The 23,055-nt window shown below is 38.1% G+C and overlaps 1 protein-coding gene across 2 annotated transcripts in view; it reads right to left on the bottom strand.

Annotated features, from left to right (window-relative positions):
- Window positions 1-23,055, bottom strand: part of CSTF3 (cleavage stimulation factor subunit 3) — a 49,146-nt gene extending 26,091 nt beyond the window's left edge. Inside the window, exons 1-4 of one of the 2 annotated variants that reach the window (XM_084520211.1) lie at window positions 22,996-23,055; window positions 22,845-22,917; window positions 13,793-13,894; window positions 13,568-13,663 (exon numbers count right to left, since the gene is read on the bottom strand). In XM_084520211.1, the coding sequence (XP_084376337.1) occupies window positions 13,568-13,663; window positions 13,793-13,894; window positions 22,845-22,874 (228 nt within the window). In that variant the 5' untranslated portion in view covers window positions 22,875-22,917; window positions 22,996-23,055. Of the gene's footprint in view, window positions 1-1,976; window positions 4,337-13,567; window positions 13,664-13,792; window positions 13,895-22,844; window positions 22,918-22,995 lie in introns of those variants that run through there. The other variant, XM_084520212.1, reaches the window with a different exon arrangement.

The raw sequence follows: 23,055 nt of genomic DNA, 5'->3' as shown, positions 1-23,055 counted from the left end.
TTACTAAGCTACCTTACAGGTAGGTAATTGAATACATAGAGGAAAAACTCAAATAGAAAAATAAAAATAGAGATTACACATTCCCCCACTCTTTAGAAATTCAAGGTGACATTTCTACTGTAAGATTACCTTGTTGTTGTTGTTTTGTTTTTTTTTTTTTTAGACCTTTAGCCTGAAATCTTTAATTTTACAGGTAAACTCAAAATAACTCACGCCTCATGTGAGGGATTTTCTTCCGTCTTTATAAATTCATTGCATTATTCCTACTTGAAATTCATCAGTATCAGATAAACAGAGGGAAGCGCTGCTCTAACTTCCAATTTTGATAAAATAAAAATGTCATGTTCTAATGTCTATTTCACCCACAGCTGGTAGGTGCATTTAGTTTATTTAATGTCTTATGAAAAGATGAAATACGAAAGCCCATTACAAAAGCCCTATAGAAACACACAGCCCACGTGGCCTAGCAAGACGGATGAAATACAACTGCCTTCCCACTACTGTCCCAGTCTCCTCCCATCTTTCCACATCTCAAACTCAGAGAACAAATACCAGAAGGCAGGGTCATCTGCTCAAGCTAAATAAGCTGCCTACACAAGAACGAATAAAATGAAGTGGAAGGTATTTCAAATTCAAAGCTGATGACAAGATTAAATGATGTAATCTGTAGTCTGCCTGTAAATGAGTACTGCCTAAATCTATTTGACAAAGAGGCACAAGTATTGATGCATATTTTTATGAACCCACTTAAAACATATACGTAACCAGCTGCAATGATATATGAGATTGTTGTTGATGGGAACTGAAAGACTTAAGAGGTTATCTGAAAGCATGTGACTGCAAGCCAACTTTTAAAAGACAACTATCACCTTTTGAAAATAAGGCTATGTAACACTAAAACGCACACAAATATTGCATTATTTATCCTAAAGAATACTTCAGTGCCTTGATCCAATAGGGATCTGAAATGAGTACTTGCACAGATTAATGCATAGACTTGCCAAAGAAAGGTTAGTCTTGACCCCTAAGCTAGAAAGAAGCACCTGCTTACTGATGAGGAAGGGAGGTGCTTTTACATATACCTGCACAGCCCAAAGAAATACAGCTGGTAGTTCTCTCCCTCTTGCCAGAGAGCACTCTGAATAACTAAAGTTCCTTTTCAGGAACAAACTATTTGATATTAATCAACTTATTTCTTCCATTGCTTGTCACAGTTAAAAATTAGTTTGCTCCTATGCCCTGGAAACAAGAAGTGATGATGTTCATGTAGCACCGGTCTAAGAAGCTGCTGTAAGAGACAGGAGACCCAGCCAGGTTGTTATTCCTTCTCCTGTTCCTCAAACTGAGTTTTTTGTTTTGTTTTGTTTATCACTATAATTGGTAATTCAGAAACCCAGAATAAGCAGTTCTCAACTCTTCTGTGGAAAACAAAACAAAAACAGCTTCTTTAGTAGACAAACACCTGGTAAATATGATCCAGTCCCTGAGGACTCTGCTTTAACTGCTAACATAGTGGTACTGGACAAAGACTGGGCAGCAAAGTACAGAATAGGATGCACATTAGAGAATGCAAAATGTCTGCCAGTTTCAAAAACTGAATTAAAACCAGCATGTACAATCTCAGCTGATTGCTTGCATCCGATTTGCTGCACAGATGCGCACCTTATACAGAATTATGGTAGTTTGGTAGCTGTCTTTTGTTTTATTTGGCCAGTTAAGCCAGGATGCCGGGGAGCATCTGATCTGATCTAAGCACATCAAGCGCCCAAGAACACCAAACCACCACCATCCATAGAAATAACATGTAATTAACACAGTAGCTTTAGCAATCATTGTATTGCTGGCAGAAAATATTTGGTTTAGTAAAAAACAGAGCACCGCTACTAAAACATAATGTAGACTACCCAGATTGAGAAGATACAGCTCACAGCAAGACAGACAGGGTTCTAAAGAGGTGAATTTCCCCTCACTCTAACCTTAGCCTCGTGTTGGAGGAAGATGGTGCTTGCACTCATTTTGGTGTACGTCATCATAACGATTCAGCATCCTCCAAAATCCAGTCTGAAGATTTGAGCACATGGCAAAGGATTACTATGAAATCGCTGATACACTGAATCAGCCAGCACTTGAGCAAATTGTCCTTGAACATGGTTTGTAGAGAAAGCTCTGCTCACACAGGTGAAAAACCATAATCTACAGAGTTTTTAGCAACTCTGCCAGCCTGGGAGAAAAACAAAATACAGATTTAGTGCTGAATTCAAATAGTTGGTGCATACTAACATTCAGTCAAGATATCTGTATGCTGGAGGTACAGAAGCACACTCCAAGAGCAATGAAATATTTCAACTATCAAGTTTTTGCAGAAGTGACAGACTGCTAAAAGCCCATCACGCAGGTAACAACTCATTAGTGCGGTCCTCATTGCATTCAGACCAATGATTGACAAAAACAGCAAAGCCAGATTTAGAGACGCACGTATTTTTCTGTTTTATAAATGCAAAAGACACAGACTGCCCTTATTCCTAGTATTTCTGAAATGTGAGAAACATAAGATCTTTCTGATGAGAAAACTGAATTTAGAAAACACCAGTAAACTGATGAATATCTAAGATTTATTTTTTTTTAAAATAGGTGAGGTTTCTTATGCACTAGATTTTTTAACAGTGAAGAGAAGCAGCAGGAACAGCAGAAACTCTGTGTCATTATGAAGAGAGAAACTTACCTCCATCTGCTCTTAGTGCAAGGAAAATACTTCTGCTCAATTAAATTGTCAACTAACTTTAATATTCCATGCTACTTCCCTTTTAAAACCCATTTTTAACACACAAGAAGTGCGGGTGGGGGATAACATTTTAAAATACTGAACTTAAATCAAATTTACAAAAATGCAACACTTAAGTAGTGTTTAGTCACAACTTATAGCGGAGAAATGAAGTTTTAACCTTTAACAACAAACAGCGCAGTCAGTCTCCTGCTCAGGCTTGCCAGCACTGAAATTTCATCAAGGGTGAATACCATGGGAAATTCTGAGCTTTTGAGCAACTCCTTATACTGCCCATCCTACTTACGTACTGTTGTGCTGCACTCCCATGGACAAGCACTGATAACATCTCCCTGAGGAATGATAGCTGGTGGGCAGCAACAGGCAAGTAACACGCACTTAGCAGGGCAACAATTCCTTTTCTTTGGTTGTTTTTGGAGGAGGAGTTGAGGGACACTGCTCTGTTTAAAACAATTTTGCACGGTTTTGGGTAACAGGACCAAAAAGTCATGTGTCGGGAACTATATTAGAGTACACTTCTGTAACATAAGAGCAAGTGGCCACTAGAGTTGTCAGGGGTACCTACTTGCATTTCTGAAGATTTATCCCTATTTAAGACCTGTCTATTTGAAACCTGAATTTCTTCAATATAAGCAAATTGTACTTTCTTTCAGTCACTTGGTGTATTGTCATCACCACGAAGCAAGCATTTCTAGCACAATTTGACAAGCAGCCAGAATTTACAATTCCTAAAGCCACAGCCAGCCTACAAGAACTATGGATTTCCCCTAGCAAAATTAAAACAGCCCAGGGCTCTAGGTACAAGGCTTGCTAATTTAGTATGAAGGAAATGTTTCTTTGTGTATGAACTTGTTAGCACTATTGGGTTATACAGGCAGACTTCTGAAGCGTAATGCTTATGCTACAGCTGTTACTGTGTTGTCTATGGAAAACCTGTAGAGAGGTGGCAATCAGCATAGCCAAGAGAGAAGGAAATTGTAAGCTGAAATTCCTCGAGGAGGATGCTTTACAAAAGCAAATTTCTGTAAACTTTTGCCCAAACACTGTAGCTCATCTTCAGCTTACATTACTTTTGTATTATTAAAAGTGCACTCCACCTTTCAGTAGATGGAAACCTCCTCATGTTAGTATTGCTCTTTTCTCCAGAATAGAAACATCAGTGAAAGGGTTTCTTGTACCTTAAACTCCTGCACGGTACAAATAAACTGAATTTTATGTTCTAATTATCCTTGATACATTACAAAAGAACAAGCTGCAGAGAGTAACTAAGCTTCAGGGATTTCACAGCAGTATTTCAGGGCAAGTTTAAAACAACTCCAGAACTGTTCATGCAACAGCCCGTACGCTGCATGATACAGGCTGCTACATGGGAATGCATTTGTAAGAGGTACACGTTACAAACACATCAGCATCCATGAAGATGCACAAGCGTAATGTGATGTTAAGAGCACCAGACTTCTTCTGCAATATTTAGGATATAAAAAAGTTTGTCATAGATTAGTTTTGCATATATAGGTTAAATAAAGTCAAGAAAATTTCAGAAAAGTAAATAAAAATACAAATTATTATTCCATTCTCAGGGAATCTTTCTCCCTTTCTTCCCCATCAAACCCAGCAAATAGAAGCATGCTTCTTAAATACAAAGAACATCTCAACTGTCCAAAGACAGCTTTTCTTCATAAGGATTCTTGGGACTTCTTTGTCATCTGACGGGTGCATTGCAAGGGCATGCTGCAAGAGTCTTTTTTTTTTTTTTTTTTTTTAAACAGTAAATGCACTTCTAACCCTATGAAAACATACAAAAATATTTTTTTGATAGAGAGGGACACAAAATGGGAAAAGGAAGACCTATACTCAGCTGCAGAGTTTAAGAAAAAAATGTAGAGCAGGAACTGTAGCTTAGTTTTTCCCCACTCACATTCAGCATCATGTTTCAATCAGTATTTGTAGGTAACACAAAAAATTGACGTTTTTTGTAATGTTAAATATATTCAACTTTAAGATTATGCACTAATTATTTTCCTAAGTTACACAAGTAGCTATAAACATTTAAAAAAACTAAGTATATTAACTGTTGGCAATTTGTACTGATACACTCAGATTTCTATTTAGCATGATTTTAAAAGAAAATGAATTGCGCTGTGCAAGCTCATCACATAACCATGTAAGGGAAAATCACAGAAACGTCTTAGGTTGGAAGGGATCTCTGGAGGTCACCTGGTCACGCAACCTTGCATGTGTACATACATAGTTTGAGAGATTCCTGAGGAATCCACAGAGATGGAGCCTACAGCATGTTTAATTTAGCCATAAAAGCTAAAATAATCAATGATCATGAATTTTAAATAGTGACTTTACTACTTCAGCTCATTATATATTAAGTATGCTTTTTTTGGTTTCATCCTACCCATCATTTAGTTAATTAACATATATAATGCATGTATATTCCGGGGACCAAGCCCCTAACAGAAGCTCTACGGATGCAGAATTTGAGAGAAGCCAAATACATTTGTTGCCTGCCCTTCGGATATCCTGAAAGCAGATTTGAGATGAATTGTATCAGTGTTAAACCAGGACCAGTCATTTACTAGTTCCAAAGCCAATTTGAAATAATTTTGAAAAATAGTATCGAGTATGTATGCTCTCCCCAGCTCGGGGGAGAAGGGGTGAGAAGCAGTACACTAATACATATGTTCTTACACACTAAATTAAATTCCTAAATTAAAGGAGAACTTAATAGGAAGTTGTACCAGAACCCTTATACGCACTGTAAAATGCCACCAACTGTAACCATTACACACTTCATTTCCTCCAAGAAGAAAAAAAAAATAGAGCATGAGGAAAAAAAAGCTTTAGGAATTTTTGTTCCTCGATGTAGCATCTTCCCTTTTCTTAAGGAAAAGGGAACAAAGACTCAGCTGCAGCCAGGTTGCCCTTTCTACTGGTAGGTAACACTACAAACATTTAAAATATACTTGTTTTTCTGTATAAATGGAGCTCCCCTGAGCACAGCAAAGTTACTTCACCATATATGTTGTATCTGCAGGACAGCACACTAAAACCTGCTGCCTCACTTTTGCATATGTAACCCATTTTAATCTCTGAGGATCTTCTTAAAAAAGAAAAAAAAAAAAAAAAAGATGTTTAAACACTTGGAAAGCAATTGAAAGCCTTCACCTCTATAAGACATGGTATCTGAATTTGATGCTTTTGTTAGTCTTGACTCAAAGAAATAAATCACTTAACTAGGCACCATTTTGCAAGTTGCCTCTCTAGTCCAAATGAATGATTAAAGTATTTTTGAATGTATTTGATGCCCACTCTTATATAAACCAATACAAAAGTATCTGACTGTTTACAGCAAGAGTTTGTTCTGCTGTACTCATGGCTTAACAGTTCCAAGTGTGTGCAGTCACTGCTCTATCCGGATTCACGCACTGCTTTCTTATTCCCACTTATTCCCCATTCTATGCATTCACGTAGTGCAAACCATGGGGGATCTGAAGCGATGAAGCTGCCCTCATTAGAAAGTTTTATGTGGTCACGTTACAGGAGTTTAACGAGGCAAGATGGCATCACGCTACTGAACTTTCCAAATGGGTTGATTCAGAGGAACAGTTTGAATTAATTCATAATGATAAAGCCCATACAGGTACACATCTGCAAGCTCTATACTTGTCTTGCTGAAACAGAGTCAGGTTGAAGGTATGACTAAAATTATTACAACTCCTCAGCATATCAATAAATCTAGCTTTCCTCCCTTTGGAGAAAGTTCAACACGTCTGAACTGTGCAAGTCTTTAGCCTAGCAGTCTGTCTACAAAGACCTTTGGTTGAAAGATCTACTAGAAATATTTCTTTATGTGCGATCAGTAATGTGTTCACTGGAACTTGTGAAAAATAATATTAGCGCATGGGCCCTGTCAGGTGGCTCAGAACAACCTGCTTTTACAACAAAACACCTAAAGCCTGATCCAATGTCCATACTTCAGGTTAGAAGCAAGCTCTATTAAAAAGTCTTATATCTGGAGGCAATAGGACTCTGCTCTGTAATACTATTACTGAAAACTGTCCATGAATTCAATTAGAAAAGCATCTTTCTACTTAAAATGCCTACCCTTAGACGGAAACATTTCTGACAGCATAGTTCCACTGAACTCTGCAAATGCTCTCATACATCTGTTATGAGCATTTATTACCACCAAACTGGTTTTAACCCCCAATATGAATCAAATTCCAATCCCTTATAAGACCTTTTAATATGAAGATAACTGCATGTATAATATACGCCACAAGAAATACCTGGATGCCTTGTGTACAATGGTACAGTCGTGTACCAGTGGATTCTATGTACATTATCTCTTCTCACTTTTGAATTGTTTTATGTAAGAATGGAAAAATGTCAAAGCTTGTTGTGTTAACTACACAACGCTTCATTGCAGAATTCCAAAACTGGATGTAGAACACTTGTCACATTGAACCAGCATTGAGAAAAAGCATACCCTAATAAGGGGAAAAAAAAATGCACACTCTTAAAGAGTGCACACTAACAGCTCACAGAATGAAAGAATTGCCTTCACAGAAGTTGCTATTTAAGAGAAGCCACTGTGTTTCATTGCAGCAGTGACTCAACAGCCTTTTCACAACCTGCAAAGAGATCCTATAGCAAATAATGATTTGTTTTAGGCAGCAGCACTAACAGATACGGTTTAGCAGAAAGCGTCCTCCCAGCCAGTGGGCTTCTCAAAACCTGAAGACAGATCAACAAGTAACTCAACCAGCTGACAACTGGAAGCTGGAAAAGATGTAGAAAGGAATGAGAGAATGAGAAATTACGATACGCTACTTCAAATTACAGCTCCTTCATCGATCCAGATGAAGATAACCAATCTGTAGCTAGTAAGTGGTTCATACAAAAGCTCCGTATTTACGATAAGTTCTTTCAGGTTCAGACCTTGGAAAGAAGCTGGCATTTGTGTCTGACCTGACACACACATACTCCTCCCCCCCCCTTTCAGAACATCAGCAGAAGGATCAGCACATGATCAGAACAAAAGAAGGCACACAATGAGGAAAGTTGTCACTGTCTTCATTACACTTGGAAGTGAGACTTCAAAGGTGTTGTGAACAAGTGTTTTATATAACTAACATTTCCAATGTTTCTGTCACCCCACATTGAAAGAATACGACAGAACAAGAAGCAGTCCATGTTTATTCATGTGAAAACAGCAACACACTATAGAAGAGGGTTCACAGTAATCTCTTCATTAAGCATCACTTCCACTTCAAAATTAAAACTCCTAATACTTTCCCATGATGTTATTTTTATGATTAAATACAGAAGTTATCTAGAAATCTACTACTATTGTACCACACCACCTGAAACTAACATCAGTGATGCGGATAGCTTTCTGATATTACACATTATAGGACCATGGCAACTATGCAAGGTGTACGTGCCTGTATTTACATATTGAGCAGAAAAGACAGGGAAGGAGTTGCATTTCATTTCTAGTGCAAGTCTACAATAATCACACAGACAGAACAACATTTATTAACAGGAATGGAACAAGTCCACACATGAATAAGAAAAGATCATAAATAATACAGTTGTAAAAAAAAGATTAAAAGTCTCAGACTGAGGTAGTCAAGAATGTGCATTATGGATGTTTGTACAGAGCACCTGTACAACAGTTTCTCAAAAGCAGAAGTTTTCTATCTGAACTGTGGTAAAATAGGGGAGGTGGGGGCAGGAGGGGAGTGATACGGGATATGTTTTCTGTAAGAAATTTACACAAATTGGCTAGCAATATATACAATATTTTCAACTGAATGAACCACTAAACAGAATCTCAGCTAAGTCTATTTTTCTATGATTCTGATCACTCCATCCTGACAGATGTCAGTTCCCATTTCTCCCCAAACAGAAGCATTCTGGAAGTGTAATAATTTTTTTCTGAACTCAGAAACAGATTAAAGTAAAACGGGAAGAAAATGCTTTGAAGAAACACAAACATTTTGAACAAAAACAATCATTTTTCTAAATGGTTTTATTTACATTTTTCATATACAAGTGTGTTAAATGATACATTCTGACTAGCATCCACACCAGCGTGAAATACACGAATTAAAGATACTGATGTATTGCATATGATGAAATGCAAAACAATCAACCCTAAGCCTTGGGCCCAACATCTGAACCCTCATACAGCATCTGTTCTGTTACTGAGACATCTAAAATTCAAAATGTTCATATCAAATAGAAATTATCTGAACAATTGTATCTAATTTCATTTGTTTAGAACAAGCAGTAACACAGAGGTCTTACTTGAAAAAAATTGCAAGATGAAAAATACATATTAACAGCCAAACACTTTACATGCAACTTACTAGTTGTGTATTTATTGTTTCTAGATGTGGGGATATTTGTCACAACTGTCTTGTGCTTATGACTTTTAAATCTTTAATAATAGAAAACTTTCAGTGCCTACTAACAACAGTTCAAAGTGACCAAGATATAATGAAATATGCCCAACAGAAAAGGTAAAAGGGTGTGGTGTGAACTGGCCTGAAACATTCAGGACAATTAAAGTTTCAATTTAACCTGACAGGAACTAAAAATTCATAAAGCGTTGAAAACATACGAACACAGTTTAATAAATGTGCTTGAAAGGATTGTCAACCTAGTGATTTCTTAAGGGAAACTAGAGGAAAAAAAGGCAATGATGTCAAACGCTTGTTGCAGAACTACTGAAATACCTACACCACCAGTAAAGTGAAAGTTCTTTCAAGTGTATGAAAGGAATTAACAGGTCTTTCAGTATTTAAAAGATTGGTCAAACAATCAAAGAGACAGAGGAAACAGTAACAGACAGCTGGGCCTACAGCATCACAGGGTGTATTAGAACATAATTTATTTTTACATTTCTGCAGTACCTTTTAGCCAGATGCCAAAAGCACTTTAATCATTAAGTGAGCCTCACAACAACCCTGTGAGGTAGGTAGGTAGGTATCCGTGTTTTAATAATTGTAAAAACAGGTTAAATAACTTACCCAAAAAGGCACAGCAAATCAGCAGAGCAGGACAGAATCCAGATCATGTGATCTATTAATTTAACATTACGGTACACGTGGGACAGACTTATATGATCGTTTTTAAAATTGTGAAAGAGGCACTGATATGTGAATTGAGTCTAATTTTCTGGAAGTTGGTTTTTGATAGAAAAAGCATCAAGAGAAAAATGTGCTTCAAGCAACTAGAGAAAACAGTCTGAGTAACCGGAGTAATATAACTGCTCCAATTCCCAAGTTTTAAGAGATGATAAATATATAGTTAAATACTTTTACTTGTTAAAATGTATAAAAATAGACTACAGTCTAATTCACTAACCAAACTCTATTTTCATAAGCCTTATGCATTTAAATGCTATGACCCCAACATGTTGTGAGCCAGGAGACACTTGATCCAATTCTACTAATTCTATGTCCTGCAACTGCTTCTCTGAATGTCAGAAGAAATAAATCAAAATTTCAGAATTCAGATTTCAGAATCAAAATTTCCTTTTGACAAATTCAAACTTTTAATATTAAAGTTCCACATAGCAAAGTGTCCAAGTGTGCTCTTCCCAGTTAATTTCCCTGTTCAAATGACTGCCAAACCAGCTTTAACAGAGAGCAGAATCAGTGCTTGGCATACAAAATGGAAACACAAAGTATTCAGCTAATTCAGCACAGTCTGTACATCAGTGGTAATACATTAGATGATATACTAAGTGCTGAGCACTGCTTTACACTATATTCCACTAGGGAACCAAGTAATATAGCAAAATAAAAGAGACAGTGAGTAACACTGTCATAAAAAAAAAGTAATCACAGCAGTAAGGTCTGCAGTTAAGTTGTTAAGTTTCACACTACAAAATGAAGCAGCGTATGCATGGCAACGGTTTTTGTTCATAAAGTAAAAAATCATTGTTTATAAACTATAAGATTGGAAGTAACTGAAAAGAACACATTCCTCAAGTTAGACAAAGGGAAATTTAAATATTTCCTAATATTTTTTATAAAGAACATCTGTTACAGGGCTAAATCATTTTTCTTGAGGCCACAATCATAACCTTTACCCTAACTCATCTTCCAATAATAGAACATCACTATGTAATGATATTCATCTCAGACTCGTGTAGTTCAGTGGACAGAACTATCCAGTGAAAGACAACCTGGCAGGAAACAGCCCTCACCTTCCTCTCCTTCCGTGACACCCAGAGGAAACAAGTTATCATGTTAAAGAGGAAAGTGATATGGTTGTTCTGACATCAGGAGAAACATACCTCAGAGATAACTGAAGATGTAGCAGTTTCCAGATTTAAATACAGAAGCAGTGAAAGTGAATCAAAAGCAACGATAAACACAGATTTACCCCAAGTTTACTTTCCCAACTCAAGACTGGAAAGACCTGTAATTCTGAAGTATCCAAGGAAAACCTCATAGCAGCAGGAGAATGCTAGGGTTTCCAAGAGAAAAAAGATTTCGGGAAGTACCTTCCATATATTTCTTGTACATCTTAAGGCTGTGAGAAAAGCCTCAAAACAATTCCTCTAGCTATGTCAGGTAGACTTAGAAAAAAAATAACTTATGCTCATACTGTTAAAAGAACACTTGAGATAACATTTCACTTTGAATTCACTCTGACAGGACTGTACATATAATGTACAACTTTAAACAACACTGACAACAGTGTACAATTGTGTGAATATATTTTTTACTGAAGAATTTGGAAACGGGAAGTTATTTCGGCTTGCAGCTATAAATGGTTACATATACTGAACAGGCAGATATAAGCACGTTGATTAGGAGTTGTATCAGTAACTAAGTCAGTTCTGAAAGAATTACTGAGAACAGGGAAGAAAAGTTGGAAATACAAGTCATAACCGAAGTTTAAAAAATGAGTTTAAAAAAGGAGTTTCTCTCTTCTCAGGTAAGTTTCCAAAAAATAACCCCTTGCATTTCTTTTAAGCATAACCCATTTCAAGTGTAAACTCTACCAGATCTCCACAGTTTACATTTTCCCTTTTTTTTTTTTTGAGTAACAGAATCATGTATTCCATTTCTCTTATATTTCAAGTGTAATTACAGACAGACACCCACACACACGCGTGCACGCACAAGATCTTACTGCCAACTGTCTCCTTCTGAAGTTTACCTTGTGTTACTTGGTTACCATACCAGCTGTGCAGAAGCTCATCTTCTCTCCTTGAAGAAGCACTTAAGAATTACATCCTAGACTGTTTAAGCTTTGCCACTGTTTGTGTTTCTAAATACTATGAGATTATAAATTAGTTTAAAGGTATTGATTAAGGGCAGTAATGTCTGTCTATTCATCTCTGATTGTGGTTCAAGACTCAGGCTGAGACAAGGAACCTTCCACTGATAACAATACTTTCTGCTGAATGATCTGTGATGCCATACATAGTATAGACTTTCTGAGGTGGTCTTATTCACCTCTTAAATTTAAGTCATGGGAAAGATAAAACTTTTAAATAACCACCAAATCCCAGGCAACTTTAGGGTAATCCTCCAATTAGGTTAGATTCTAAAGACTAGCTTCTATAGCAAACATTGAAGGGTACGAGAGGCTAATGAATTTGCCTGTAGGGTGCCAAAGGGAAAAATTCACATCTGTATGTGTTAGTGCATTCACAATCTCCCAAATATGTCCAATCACCATCATTCCAGTAACCACTACAAACTATTAGAAACGAAATTGTGTAAACTCAAGGGTACTTCATTCGGTATTTTTCATTTGAGGTTGTACTATTACATCTTCCTACAAACTGCAATATAAAATTCTCTGTTAGGTTCCCATAATCCCAGTTTTATTTCATAAGCTTTAAAGATTTACTGCCAGGATGCATTTTGATTCTTAAATTAATGTGAAATACAATATGATAACTATACAGTAAAGTTTTGCCACTCAGATTGCTGCTTATCAATTTTCACATCAAATAGTAAAAAATTTAGCTAGCTCATTTCGTATCTATGAAGCACAGGTCCCCACCACTTGTTCAGAAGACTTGTCTCAAGAAAAATGTGCAGCTAAAAGATGCCCATGAAAAGTATGTGTATTGTTATAAAATAGTTAAAGAAAATTTAAAAAACACACCCATACTAGAGTATATTTCATAGCACATCATTAAAGTATGTTTAAGTGGTCAGTGCATTTAGTGGGTACAAAAATACTGTAGTTTTATAGTTACGTGAATAATCCCAATTTTGATTGGATTTCTAGCAGCTAATGAGTAGTGCTAACACATTTTCCCAGCATTGTTGTTCCAGAACTCAGCCATCCCCATCCCACACCCTCCCTGAAAACACTACTCACAGAAATACTCAGTTCCCTATGGAAGCAAAAATATTAAAAGATCCAAACATCCACAGAAAGTCAAATAACGTTGTACGTATGAATAAAAAATGTCCTCTAAATAAATGACACAGGAGGCAATAAATTGACACGACAAGTAAAGAAAAGGCTAAAGCACTCCAATACCAGTGAAACTGTTTTAATGTTGTTGCAATTCCATAATGCAACAATCATCATCTCATAAAAGACCCAATACTTTAAGAATTCATTTTAATTACTCCTTTGTACCTATTTTACAAAAATAAACGCAAGGTATACTTTAAATCCCCCTGTCTGTAGATTGAATGTGCCTATCTTATTTACGCTTATGAGAGTGTAAACTTAAATTCCTATTAAATGTTATATAAGAAAGAATGTTAAAATATTAACCTCTGCTTCAATGTACAGTTTCCAGAATCTGCCAGAACTGGGGAACTGGGCAACAAGGCGTTCATAGGTCTTCCGTGCTTTGTCTATAGGTTGATTCTAAAAATTGAAAATCAAAACAGCATTTACAATATTATGATTTATGTAAATGAATATGCTGATTTTACTCCAGAACCAAATAGTGTGAGTGGACCATAGATAAGGAAATGTAATCCTATGTCACTAAACCTGTGCCTCTCGAATGAGAATGCTCCAAGCGTCAAGGTCATATGGATTCTCTTCTAATTTCTTTTCAGCTTTCTTCACTTTTTCTGGGACATATTCGGCAGCCTAGAAAAATTAGAGAGAAGACATAAGAGATCACAAGTAGATTTTCACAAATTCAATCCCAGCTATAAGGTGAAGCTAATGACAACACTCTGACAACAGACGTCAGATTTTTATGCTGAAGCTCATTGTAATTTTATCTGTAAAAGCAAGTTGTTTCAGTAAGATAATGTATTCTTACCACAGGCTCTACACATTTGGTGAGCCAGCAAAAAGCTAGACTAATCTACATTATTTTAGAACACTAGAACAAACTCAGGTTTGCCAGAAAACTTAGCACACTATGAATTTCAAACAGTTGTACTGACCTGAAACTTTTAAGATGGCTTAAGTAAATTCAGACTGATTTTTGTATTACAGCCCTCAGCCAAACAAATCCAGTTTACTGCTTGAATCATTCTGCATAGGCAAGACAGTAAATATTTTATATCACAAGATTTAACAACAAAACTAGGAGATGACAATTCTAGCAGCAACATGTACATGCTATCTAAGCACAATTCCTTTTCTGTTCATTTCCTGATCTTTCAATCAGCAAGTTCTCAGTTGCCCTCCCATAGCTTTGGCACTACCTACCATAAAATGTTTTCTTTACACTGAGACATTTAGATTTGAGTTTAAAACCTTTTTTTGATACTGAAATCTGTACTACATTGAACGTTACCTTGTTAACAAAGCTACTCTTGCAGTATAGGTTGAAATTTTCTTTTGAAGTTGTTTTTGTGGAAATATCTTTATGATTTCCAGAAAAAAATCCCTAGATTTAACACTGTTGGCATGAAGTATACGAAAATAGAATTACTATCCATAATGATCACATCCACTCAAGCCTTTTAAACGCATGCTTATTACAACCCCAAATGCTACAAAGCTTTTTTTTTAAAATTAAATGTGAAATATTGTTCTGACCTGTGTACTCTTTTTTGTGAACGTTCTGAACTTGGCTCATTTTCAGGCAATTGTTAGCAGGTCCAAATCATATGATCAAGCATGCTTTGCTCTCATGCAGTAATAATAAGAATTTATAATATTACTATAAAATATTTATGGAGAAATTTTACAAGTTACCTACGTATTTACTGTTACAATACACCATTCTGTATCATACAGGAGGACGGTGACTTATTACTGTACAAAACACTAAAAAAAAACCTGTCAGCTGCTATAAGATTATTTCAAGGAAGTCATTTTACTTCTTATTGTTGGATCTAGGCCAATATGTAGCTCTGAAGATTATAGAAACAGTAAGCAGGACAGAGAGAACTAATGCTCACCTCTATCAAAGGTTTCCTCACACGCAAAAAAAGAGAAGGCAACTAGACATGTATAACACTACAGAGTTGTGATTTCTCATGAAATGAACAAGCATCGCTATTGCACATCACTTCTGAGGACCAGACATTCTAAGAGTAAAAACCCACGGTATTATTAATGGATTTTACTGGAAAATCATTTATTCCTCAGTGCAATAATAAACAGAACCATTGCAGTAGTCTTATAAGAAGATAAGCTGCCAGCAAAGTATTGTGCAACACAATGATTTTTAAAACAAGACAAAGCTGAAGATAGCAAACGCAGTGAGCCTGCAAGTAAGATATCCCTACCTAGGAATATTAACTTTATTTTCAGCAGGTCCTCTTCCTCCCTCCACCCCACTTCAGTTTTGTTAACCTTTGCAGATATACTACTACACTGAAGTTACTTGTGTTCTACATGATAATTCAACTTTAATCATTCAGAAAGTTACCGTATTTTTAACATTTCTCAGCACTACTAATTTTCCTGTCAGTCCTCCTAGCAGAATCTAAATCAAGTTATTTGCCTTATCACTTCACATTAGTATTTTTTTTTTACTTATAGAATGGACAAACGATCAAGAATGCTAGAGAAGCGTTACACTGATGCGTTAGAGCAGTCGTGTGAAAGGAAAAGAAAAAATTAGTAGAACATTTTATAGGGGTTTATGTATGAAGACCACTATTCTTTTTAATTCAGCACTGAGTCATTCTTAGAGTAATTGCTTGGTGCAAAGCAGTGTAACTTTGAAAGCAAGTATCACATCCCACAGCAAATTAATTTGTAAAATTAATTTCATAACAAATTACATTTAAAAATTTAGCTCAAACTTGACAGTTCAAAAGTAGGAAATTTATAAGTCTCCATATGAACATCTTTATATCTCTAAGTCCATTGAAATGCTGACTGGACAATACTACATACAGTAGTTGAAGTAATACAGCTCTAGGATGTGAAACAGCATGAAATGAACTAGTGACATCATTTTTTTCCAAAATGACATGCATGCATGAGCATACTTCAACTTATGAAAGACAGCACTGAATCTGAATTTTCCAAGCTTAAAAGACAATTTATGTTATCTCTACAGATGACCCGAAACTGTAGGGTTCAGTAAATCCAAAAAAATTCAGTAAAACACTAAATTCAAATTTGCCCCACAGCAGTGGTAAGCATTGCTCCTCATTGTATTCTGGCTCAATGAAATCTATTCTTCTCAAATATTCAAGCACGCATAGATTATTCATTATTCAATTAGACAGAAACGCCTAGTTTTTAGGAGTACTATTAACACTGGCTACAATTTATTGCTCTACACTACACAACAATTGAAACATTTCTTCAAGCACAGGGTGCTCTACAGCAACTAGGCACTTCCAAACAGGAAAATGTGGAATGGAGCATTGTAGTGCATCCCAACTCTTTCAGCAGTAGCTCAGCTGCATTACCTCCAACCTTTCCATCTGACACACTGAACTCAGCTGACACTGCCGCAAAACTGTTAAGGGCTTCCAGGAAGTCAATTTCACCCGTGCAGATATAGGGCAATAACCTCCGAATGGCTGCAATAAATTAAGCTACTACAAAAATAACTGCTGACACGATGCATAATCCCAGTAATCCTACAATAATGTTGTATGTGTGATATAGGACTCCTAATCCATGTAGGAAGCGTAAGAAAACATTGATTCTTTTATTTGAAAGAAGTTGGAGGACTAATTTCTTAAATTAGCAAGTATTCATTTAGCATCAGCAGAAAATTTATCCATGCAAACAGAAGAAAAACACAGGAGCTCTGCAGAACTGATAAATGAGATATGGTTTTAAGATGGACTGTTTGGTATTGTTTATATCTAACATCACCAGCAAGAAAATACCCGAACTCTTCAGGCCAGTGAGCATTCCCTCTCCTTTTCCCTGGGTTAAAAAAATATATATATATATATCCTATAAGAGCCATCCACATGTAGAGCAAACTACATTGCAGGCAAACCAGTGTTCAGGTTATAACTGAACTAAACAAGATCTCATTACCTTTCACCTTCATGCCTAATCATTCCCAACATGCCAGAGAAATCAATGCTTAGGCTTTCCAGTGTGGACCACTTTGCCAGAGCTGGGTGTGAGTACACACCTGCATTCAGTGACACGTGAAAATCTCTGAGGACTAACTTCTGTAAGCACACAGTGAAGGGGAGCAGGGAGCTGCGACTTTTAACCTTGCCCAGCTACAACTAGAAAGATCACAGTCTTGAAAACTGCATGGTAACTAACTCTGTGCTTAGAGCTGCTGTTAATCAAAAGTCACATGCTCCCAAGCTGTGATTATGTACTTCTATTTGTATCACCTGCACAAGAGCCAGTATGCTACACCTTAAATACTTCACCCACAGGGTGCTGTCCACTGACAATCTTGCCCCTATATAAGCATTTTCAGTCCCTTCCTCTGGTTAAGGCACGTGCCTGAGCTTGCCTCATTCTGTAACACGCCAGTTCAGGGAGTTAAATCAGCAGAAAAAAAATAGAAAAACTATTAGGAAAGCAATCAGCTTTCTAATTGGCTCAGCTCCCTGTTATCAGGATCAGATGTGATGAAGAATACGGAATTCAAAAAAATACAGAACCCGAGTCCCAACTTACATCGGCGTAAACTACCATACAAACTACCAAATTGGATACTAACTTATCTGTTCTTCAACGCCTGGATAAAAATGCTGCAAAGAATTGTTGCGTTCAAACTGGGAAAGTACTTTTTGTCCTTTTCTTTTGATAACTGTGTTCAGTATACATCCCATGTGATTGGGTTCCAATCCCACAAACAACCCACTTAAGGTCACTGCATCTTTTTAGCACTTAAAATTGTCTCTCTGTCAGTATTTGTATTCATAATATCTAGTCTGATTCACAGCTTTCATTATTTGTACGCAGATAAACGGCAATGGATCCTTAGTTTCACAGATACTAAGAGCATAAAAGGTTTCTTCCAACAAAATCAATCGATTGTACAAAAGCCACATCTGAATTCATGAAATATGTCAGAGGGAACAAGAACACATGAATTGACTTTGTCTTTACGGCAAGTTCTTTTTAATCACCTTCAAGGAAAAATTCTTGGTTTATACCTCCCTGCTAAAAGCATCAGCTAAGAGTTTCCCCCGGCCTCTGAGAGCGAACCTTCGTGATTCCAAACCGTCAGAAAATACCCAGCCAAACCCTTCTTCTCTTTCAGCTGCTCACACCATATAACGCATCCCAATGCTTAAAGCATCCCGCTTCCACAAAATTATCTTTTGCAGTGAAAAAACATGCACCTTAAACATTGTTAAGTTTCCCAGTTCGGTTAAATTACACATTTGCCCAGCCTAAGCTTTTTCTTCACACTTCGTTATGGCTATATGAGCAAATAGCAAGCTGTTAGTTCCTGTCTTGTTGCACATCCTGTACTTTAGCACAGTAAACAACACAGAGCTGGACCTCCTGCACTCTGTGTACTAACGATTGTTTCAGTGGGGAAACACAGCAAGATACTCAGTGTCCAGCAAGCATACTTCCCCTACTAACTTAACTCACTGTTGACAGGAAAAGCTACTCAGTTCAGAGCAAACACCCAGCTGCAGTTATTCTAGGACCACACCGAACTCCAGATTGCCTTGTTTAACCATGGAAACTAAAGCCTTTCCTGAATTCAACAAACAATGACACCAAAATGTAAAGTATTTCCCATAGGCAAGTCTTGAATCTATTTATAATACCTTGCCTTCTATTTGGCCACTAAGGAAATTCAACTGTGAACACAATTTTGGAAGCATCTTTGCCCATTAAGATTGGGTCACTGTTAGCAGACGTAACCCAGCATATTAATCTAATAATTTTTCAACGGATACTTTTACAGGTAAACTTCCATGAACAATTATCTGGGATGTTTTATCTCTGTACAAATCAAGAGTTCTAGATTAATAAGGTTTACCATTCTTTCCTCAAGAGACTACTTCCCAAATGTTACGACTTAGGCATTTTCCACTTTAGCTTCTTGGTGTTTCTGGAACTTATTGTCTCAGAAAACACAGCTTAAATATAGAGTTTGGTTACAATTGTGCAAAAAAAAGAAAAATGGAAAAAACATCCGTCTTTCTCCACCAACCTTGTTTTCATTCTATGTCCTACCAGTTCCTACAGTAACTGTAAACAGCGATAGTAAAGCCAGTTATGTACTATTTATGCTACTATGCTCCTAGTCTTTTTTCTTGCTGTTTCAAATGATTCCTCCTGTGAAGCTCAACTCCCACAACCCTGCAAAAATAAGCCTTTGCTTTCAGCACTGTGCTCACCAACATCTGTTTTTAAAATATTAAGCTGAAGTTGCTTACATTACTTACTACCGCACCTCGAATTCAGAGACTCGTACAATGCACTGTACCAACCACACACAAGGTATGAATGGAGTAGAGAGGGACAGGAAATACTACAAAAGGCACAACAGAATATACTTGTTTCGAGGTCTTTTCTATAATCACAGAAACCACACAGACTTTTTTCCATAGCGCTGTCTTGGAGCAGATTCATATTTATAAGAGGTAACCTGCATCGCAGGCTGAGAAACAGCTCAGAAAATGGTACAGGAAGTGGAAAATGCATGTTTCTAGACTTAAACGGTGAGAAGTAAGCTATTGCAAGGGTAAAATAACTACTGCCTCAAGTCTTCAGATAAAATTCATGTCTGGCAATTTTGTATTTATTAAATGAATAACAGAAGTTGCTCTGTCATGGTAGAAAGAGGCAAAAAGAGCAGGATGCATTTAGGCCTTCTTTGAGAGTACACGGAGCAATGACCACAGAAAATGGAACCAAATACATTACATCAAGGTTCAGAAAAAATGTAAAGAAATAATAGCTGCAAGTGCATCCTCTTTTTAACCTCGACACATGCAAGAGATTGGGAAGAGCTTGTCAGGGAAAATGAGGGAATTTTCTAGCAAACAGCAACAGATGCTGCCTTTCAGTCTATGAAATGTTGGTTTCTACGATACAGACTGATAAAAGCGTTTGGTATTCTAGAAACCAACCCTGTACATTCTGGCTGGTTAAACATCATGTGGACCTTGCCGTGAGTTTAGGAGGGGCCTAACAAATTTTAAGTTCTGGTATCACTCAACTGGTTCTGCAGAAATTAGTTTGGGTCCAGCATAGCAAATGGTGCTAGAATTGAAACTACTCTGACTCCCCAAAGGGTCCATGCGATAATGGTGCCTGCACCACACTCCCATATCCTGTCCTATCCCCCTCTTTACCCAACTTTGTTCAGCAGAAACAGCACAAGGAGGAGCTGGCCTCCACCTGGTAGCTCAGGCTCCTGCTCTACCCCACAGCCATGCAGCCTGACAGCGCTTAGCTAAGCTCAGCCAAAATGCGGGGAAGGCACGTTCCAGCTGGACTGCACGTGGTGTAACAAAGCCTCCCAATCTCCACCTGAGCCTTTAACCTTACCAAACCTTTACTCTCCCACCCGTGCTACATTCAACATGCTCTCCACTCCAAGCTAACACTTCTGGTTTGTGAAAACTTCTCGTCTTCAGCATCTGCATCACACACTCCACCGTGCACATCTTGTGCACAACTAGCTGTGCTCACCCCTTCTACCAACCGAAGTACGTGACTGTCAATAATAATGGCACACGAAAGCTCAGCACCTGGTCACGCAAGCAGAGAGGAAACATGAAAGAAGAAAGCCAGATGCAATCCAACCTGTCTCGCTTCAGCTTCGCACGGAAAGGAGCCATTAACTCTGTAAGCACATTGTGCACGTAAGGTCAGAGAGACCTTTGGCTAGCAGCACTGGGCTATGCTATACATCAGCAGCGTGGCAGAAAAGAGCAAGGTGCCACTGCCCTGCTCACAATGCTTCGCTGTTCCTTCTTGGACAGGCACACTGTGACCAGGTAACTGTGCAACGAGCACCGTGAGACCCACACCGACCCTTCCAGTGCTCCTGCCGCACTGCGCAGCTGGGCTGGTGCTAACCGAGCGGGGAGCCTTCATGGTGGTACTGCTCAACACACCAATATCAAATTATGTCCTGTTTTAATGTTAGGAACAAGAAGCAGAAGCCTGCCAGGGCTTGACAAAATAATATTGGGGAGGGCAACGTCCAGAAACCGAAGAAAATTGCTGGAAGGAGTTGACCTTAACAAAATTGGAGGTCTGGAAAATCAGCACACTGCCTTCATAAAGAGCATGGTGTAAAGAAAAGATGTAACAAAGCCTATGGAAGTTGTTTTTTTTTTTTTTTTTTTTAATATTTGAATTGTACCCAATGTGACAACAGTAATCAAAACCTGATGAAGGCTGGAAGTTAACACAGACTTCAAAAATCCAACCCATGTATTAAAATAGATGACTTACATATGCTGCAAATAATTTGCATTTTTTTAATGCTAAAACCCTCTGTGATATGGCACCACGACAGGAAAGCTAATTATACTTTCCAGAATAGCTTTTATTTTAGAATACAGACAGTAGTTCAACCTTTTGTATACCAAGTCTTTCCTTGCAAAAGAAAATAAAGCCTTAAGTCAGCATCATGTGCTCCGTAAGTTACCCAGTAACATATTTCAAGTTACAGAAATGAAGACACCACTTTAATTGAGTTTAATTATGCAATTAACTGTCAGTGCAACTTTAAAAAAAACACTGTGGTGGGTAGCTTGAATGTGAAGCATATTCCACAGCGGGATTGTCAATATTTTACTGTAACGTGTTCTTACTTTTTCTGATGAAGTAAACCTTTCTGAAGAACCTCTTGCTTGAGCATACAAACATTTACTAACCTCACTAGTGTTGAGCATACAGGCTGGTAATTCACAGCATGTTTTCCCAATGAGAAAAAAACTGGGTATTTTACATTCTTGCCTTCCCTACCCCAGAAACCAGTGACCCTACAGAGAGCTTATATGTCACCCTTTCAAGATACAGGCCCAGATACACAGAAGCATAACCAGGTTTGGAAAAAGCCTTAATTCTACAAAAAAAAGCTTCTGAAAAAGGAAGTACTAGGTCAATGGCTTGATTTAAAGCGTAGGCTCCATAGGCAGCTGTAGGGATATCAATCACCTCTCCCCCAACCAAGAACTTTCACCCCCACCCCGCAGATTTTATTACTAATGCAGATTTTAAACGCAGCCCTAGCTTCTAAGAAGAGCTATTTAGAGAAATTCCGCCTCTCAGTAGAAAATACTTCAGGTTAACACTAGATTAAAAGAACCTGGTATGAAAACCTGACTGCCTCTGCCTAGAAAATAGGAAAATATGACAAATATGTGTTTTTAACACATTAAAAAAAGACACAAACAACAACAAAATAAGCCAAACCAATCGAAGCAGCAGTTATTTCTCCAAGAGCCGTGTGCCACCCGCTCCTCGACACAGGGGGGGCGCTGAGGGGACGGGGCCGAGGCCCGGGCAGGGCCTGGCCAAGCAGGAGGAAGGAAAAGGAAGGGCAGGAAGAAGGGAAGGGAAGGGCAAGGCCACGCTGCCACCCCCAGAACCCTAAAGGAGCCCTAAAGGAGCCCCAAAAGAGCCCCCAAAAGAGCCTCGCTCGCCCCCCGTGCCTCCCTGAGGGAGCCCTGAGGGAGCGGCCCGCGGCCTCCCCCCTCCCGCTCACCTGCTCGCCGGCGCCTCCGTCTCCGGACATGGCTGGTTAAAAGAGGGCCGCGGCGCGGAGCCCCCCACGGTGGCTTTAATAAAAAATAAAACGTTAAAAAGCGCCCCGCAAAGCGGGGAGAGGGGTGGGAGGGGGGGGGGCAGCTCCCCGCCCTGAGCCGTGCCAACGGCCCCAGCCCCGGCCGCGCTCCCCACAAAATGGCGGCGCGGGG

Source organism: Aythya ferina (assembly GCF_964211825.1).
Source record: "Aythya ferina genome assembly, chromosome: 5".
Classification (NCBI taxonomy): Eukaryota; Metazoa; Chordata; class Aves; order Anseriformes; family Anatidae; genus Aythya; species Aythya ferina.
Note: the sequence above shows the minus strand (reverse complement) of the source record. Positions and strands in the feature narration are given on the sequence as shown.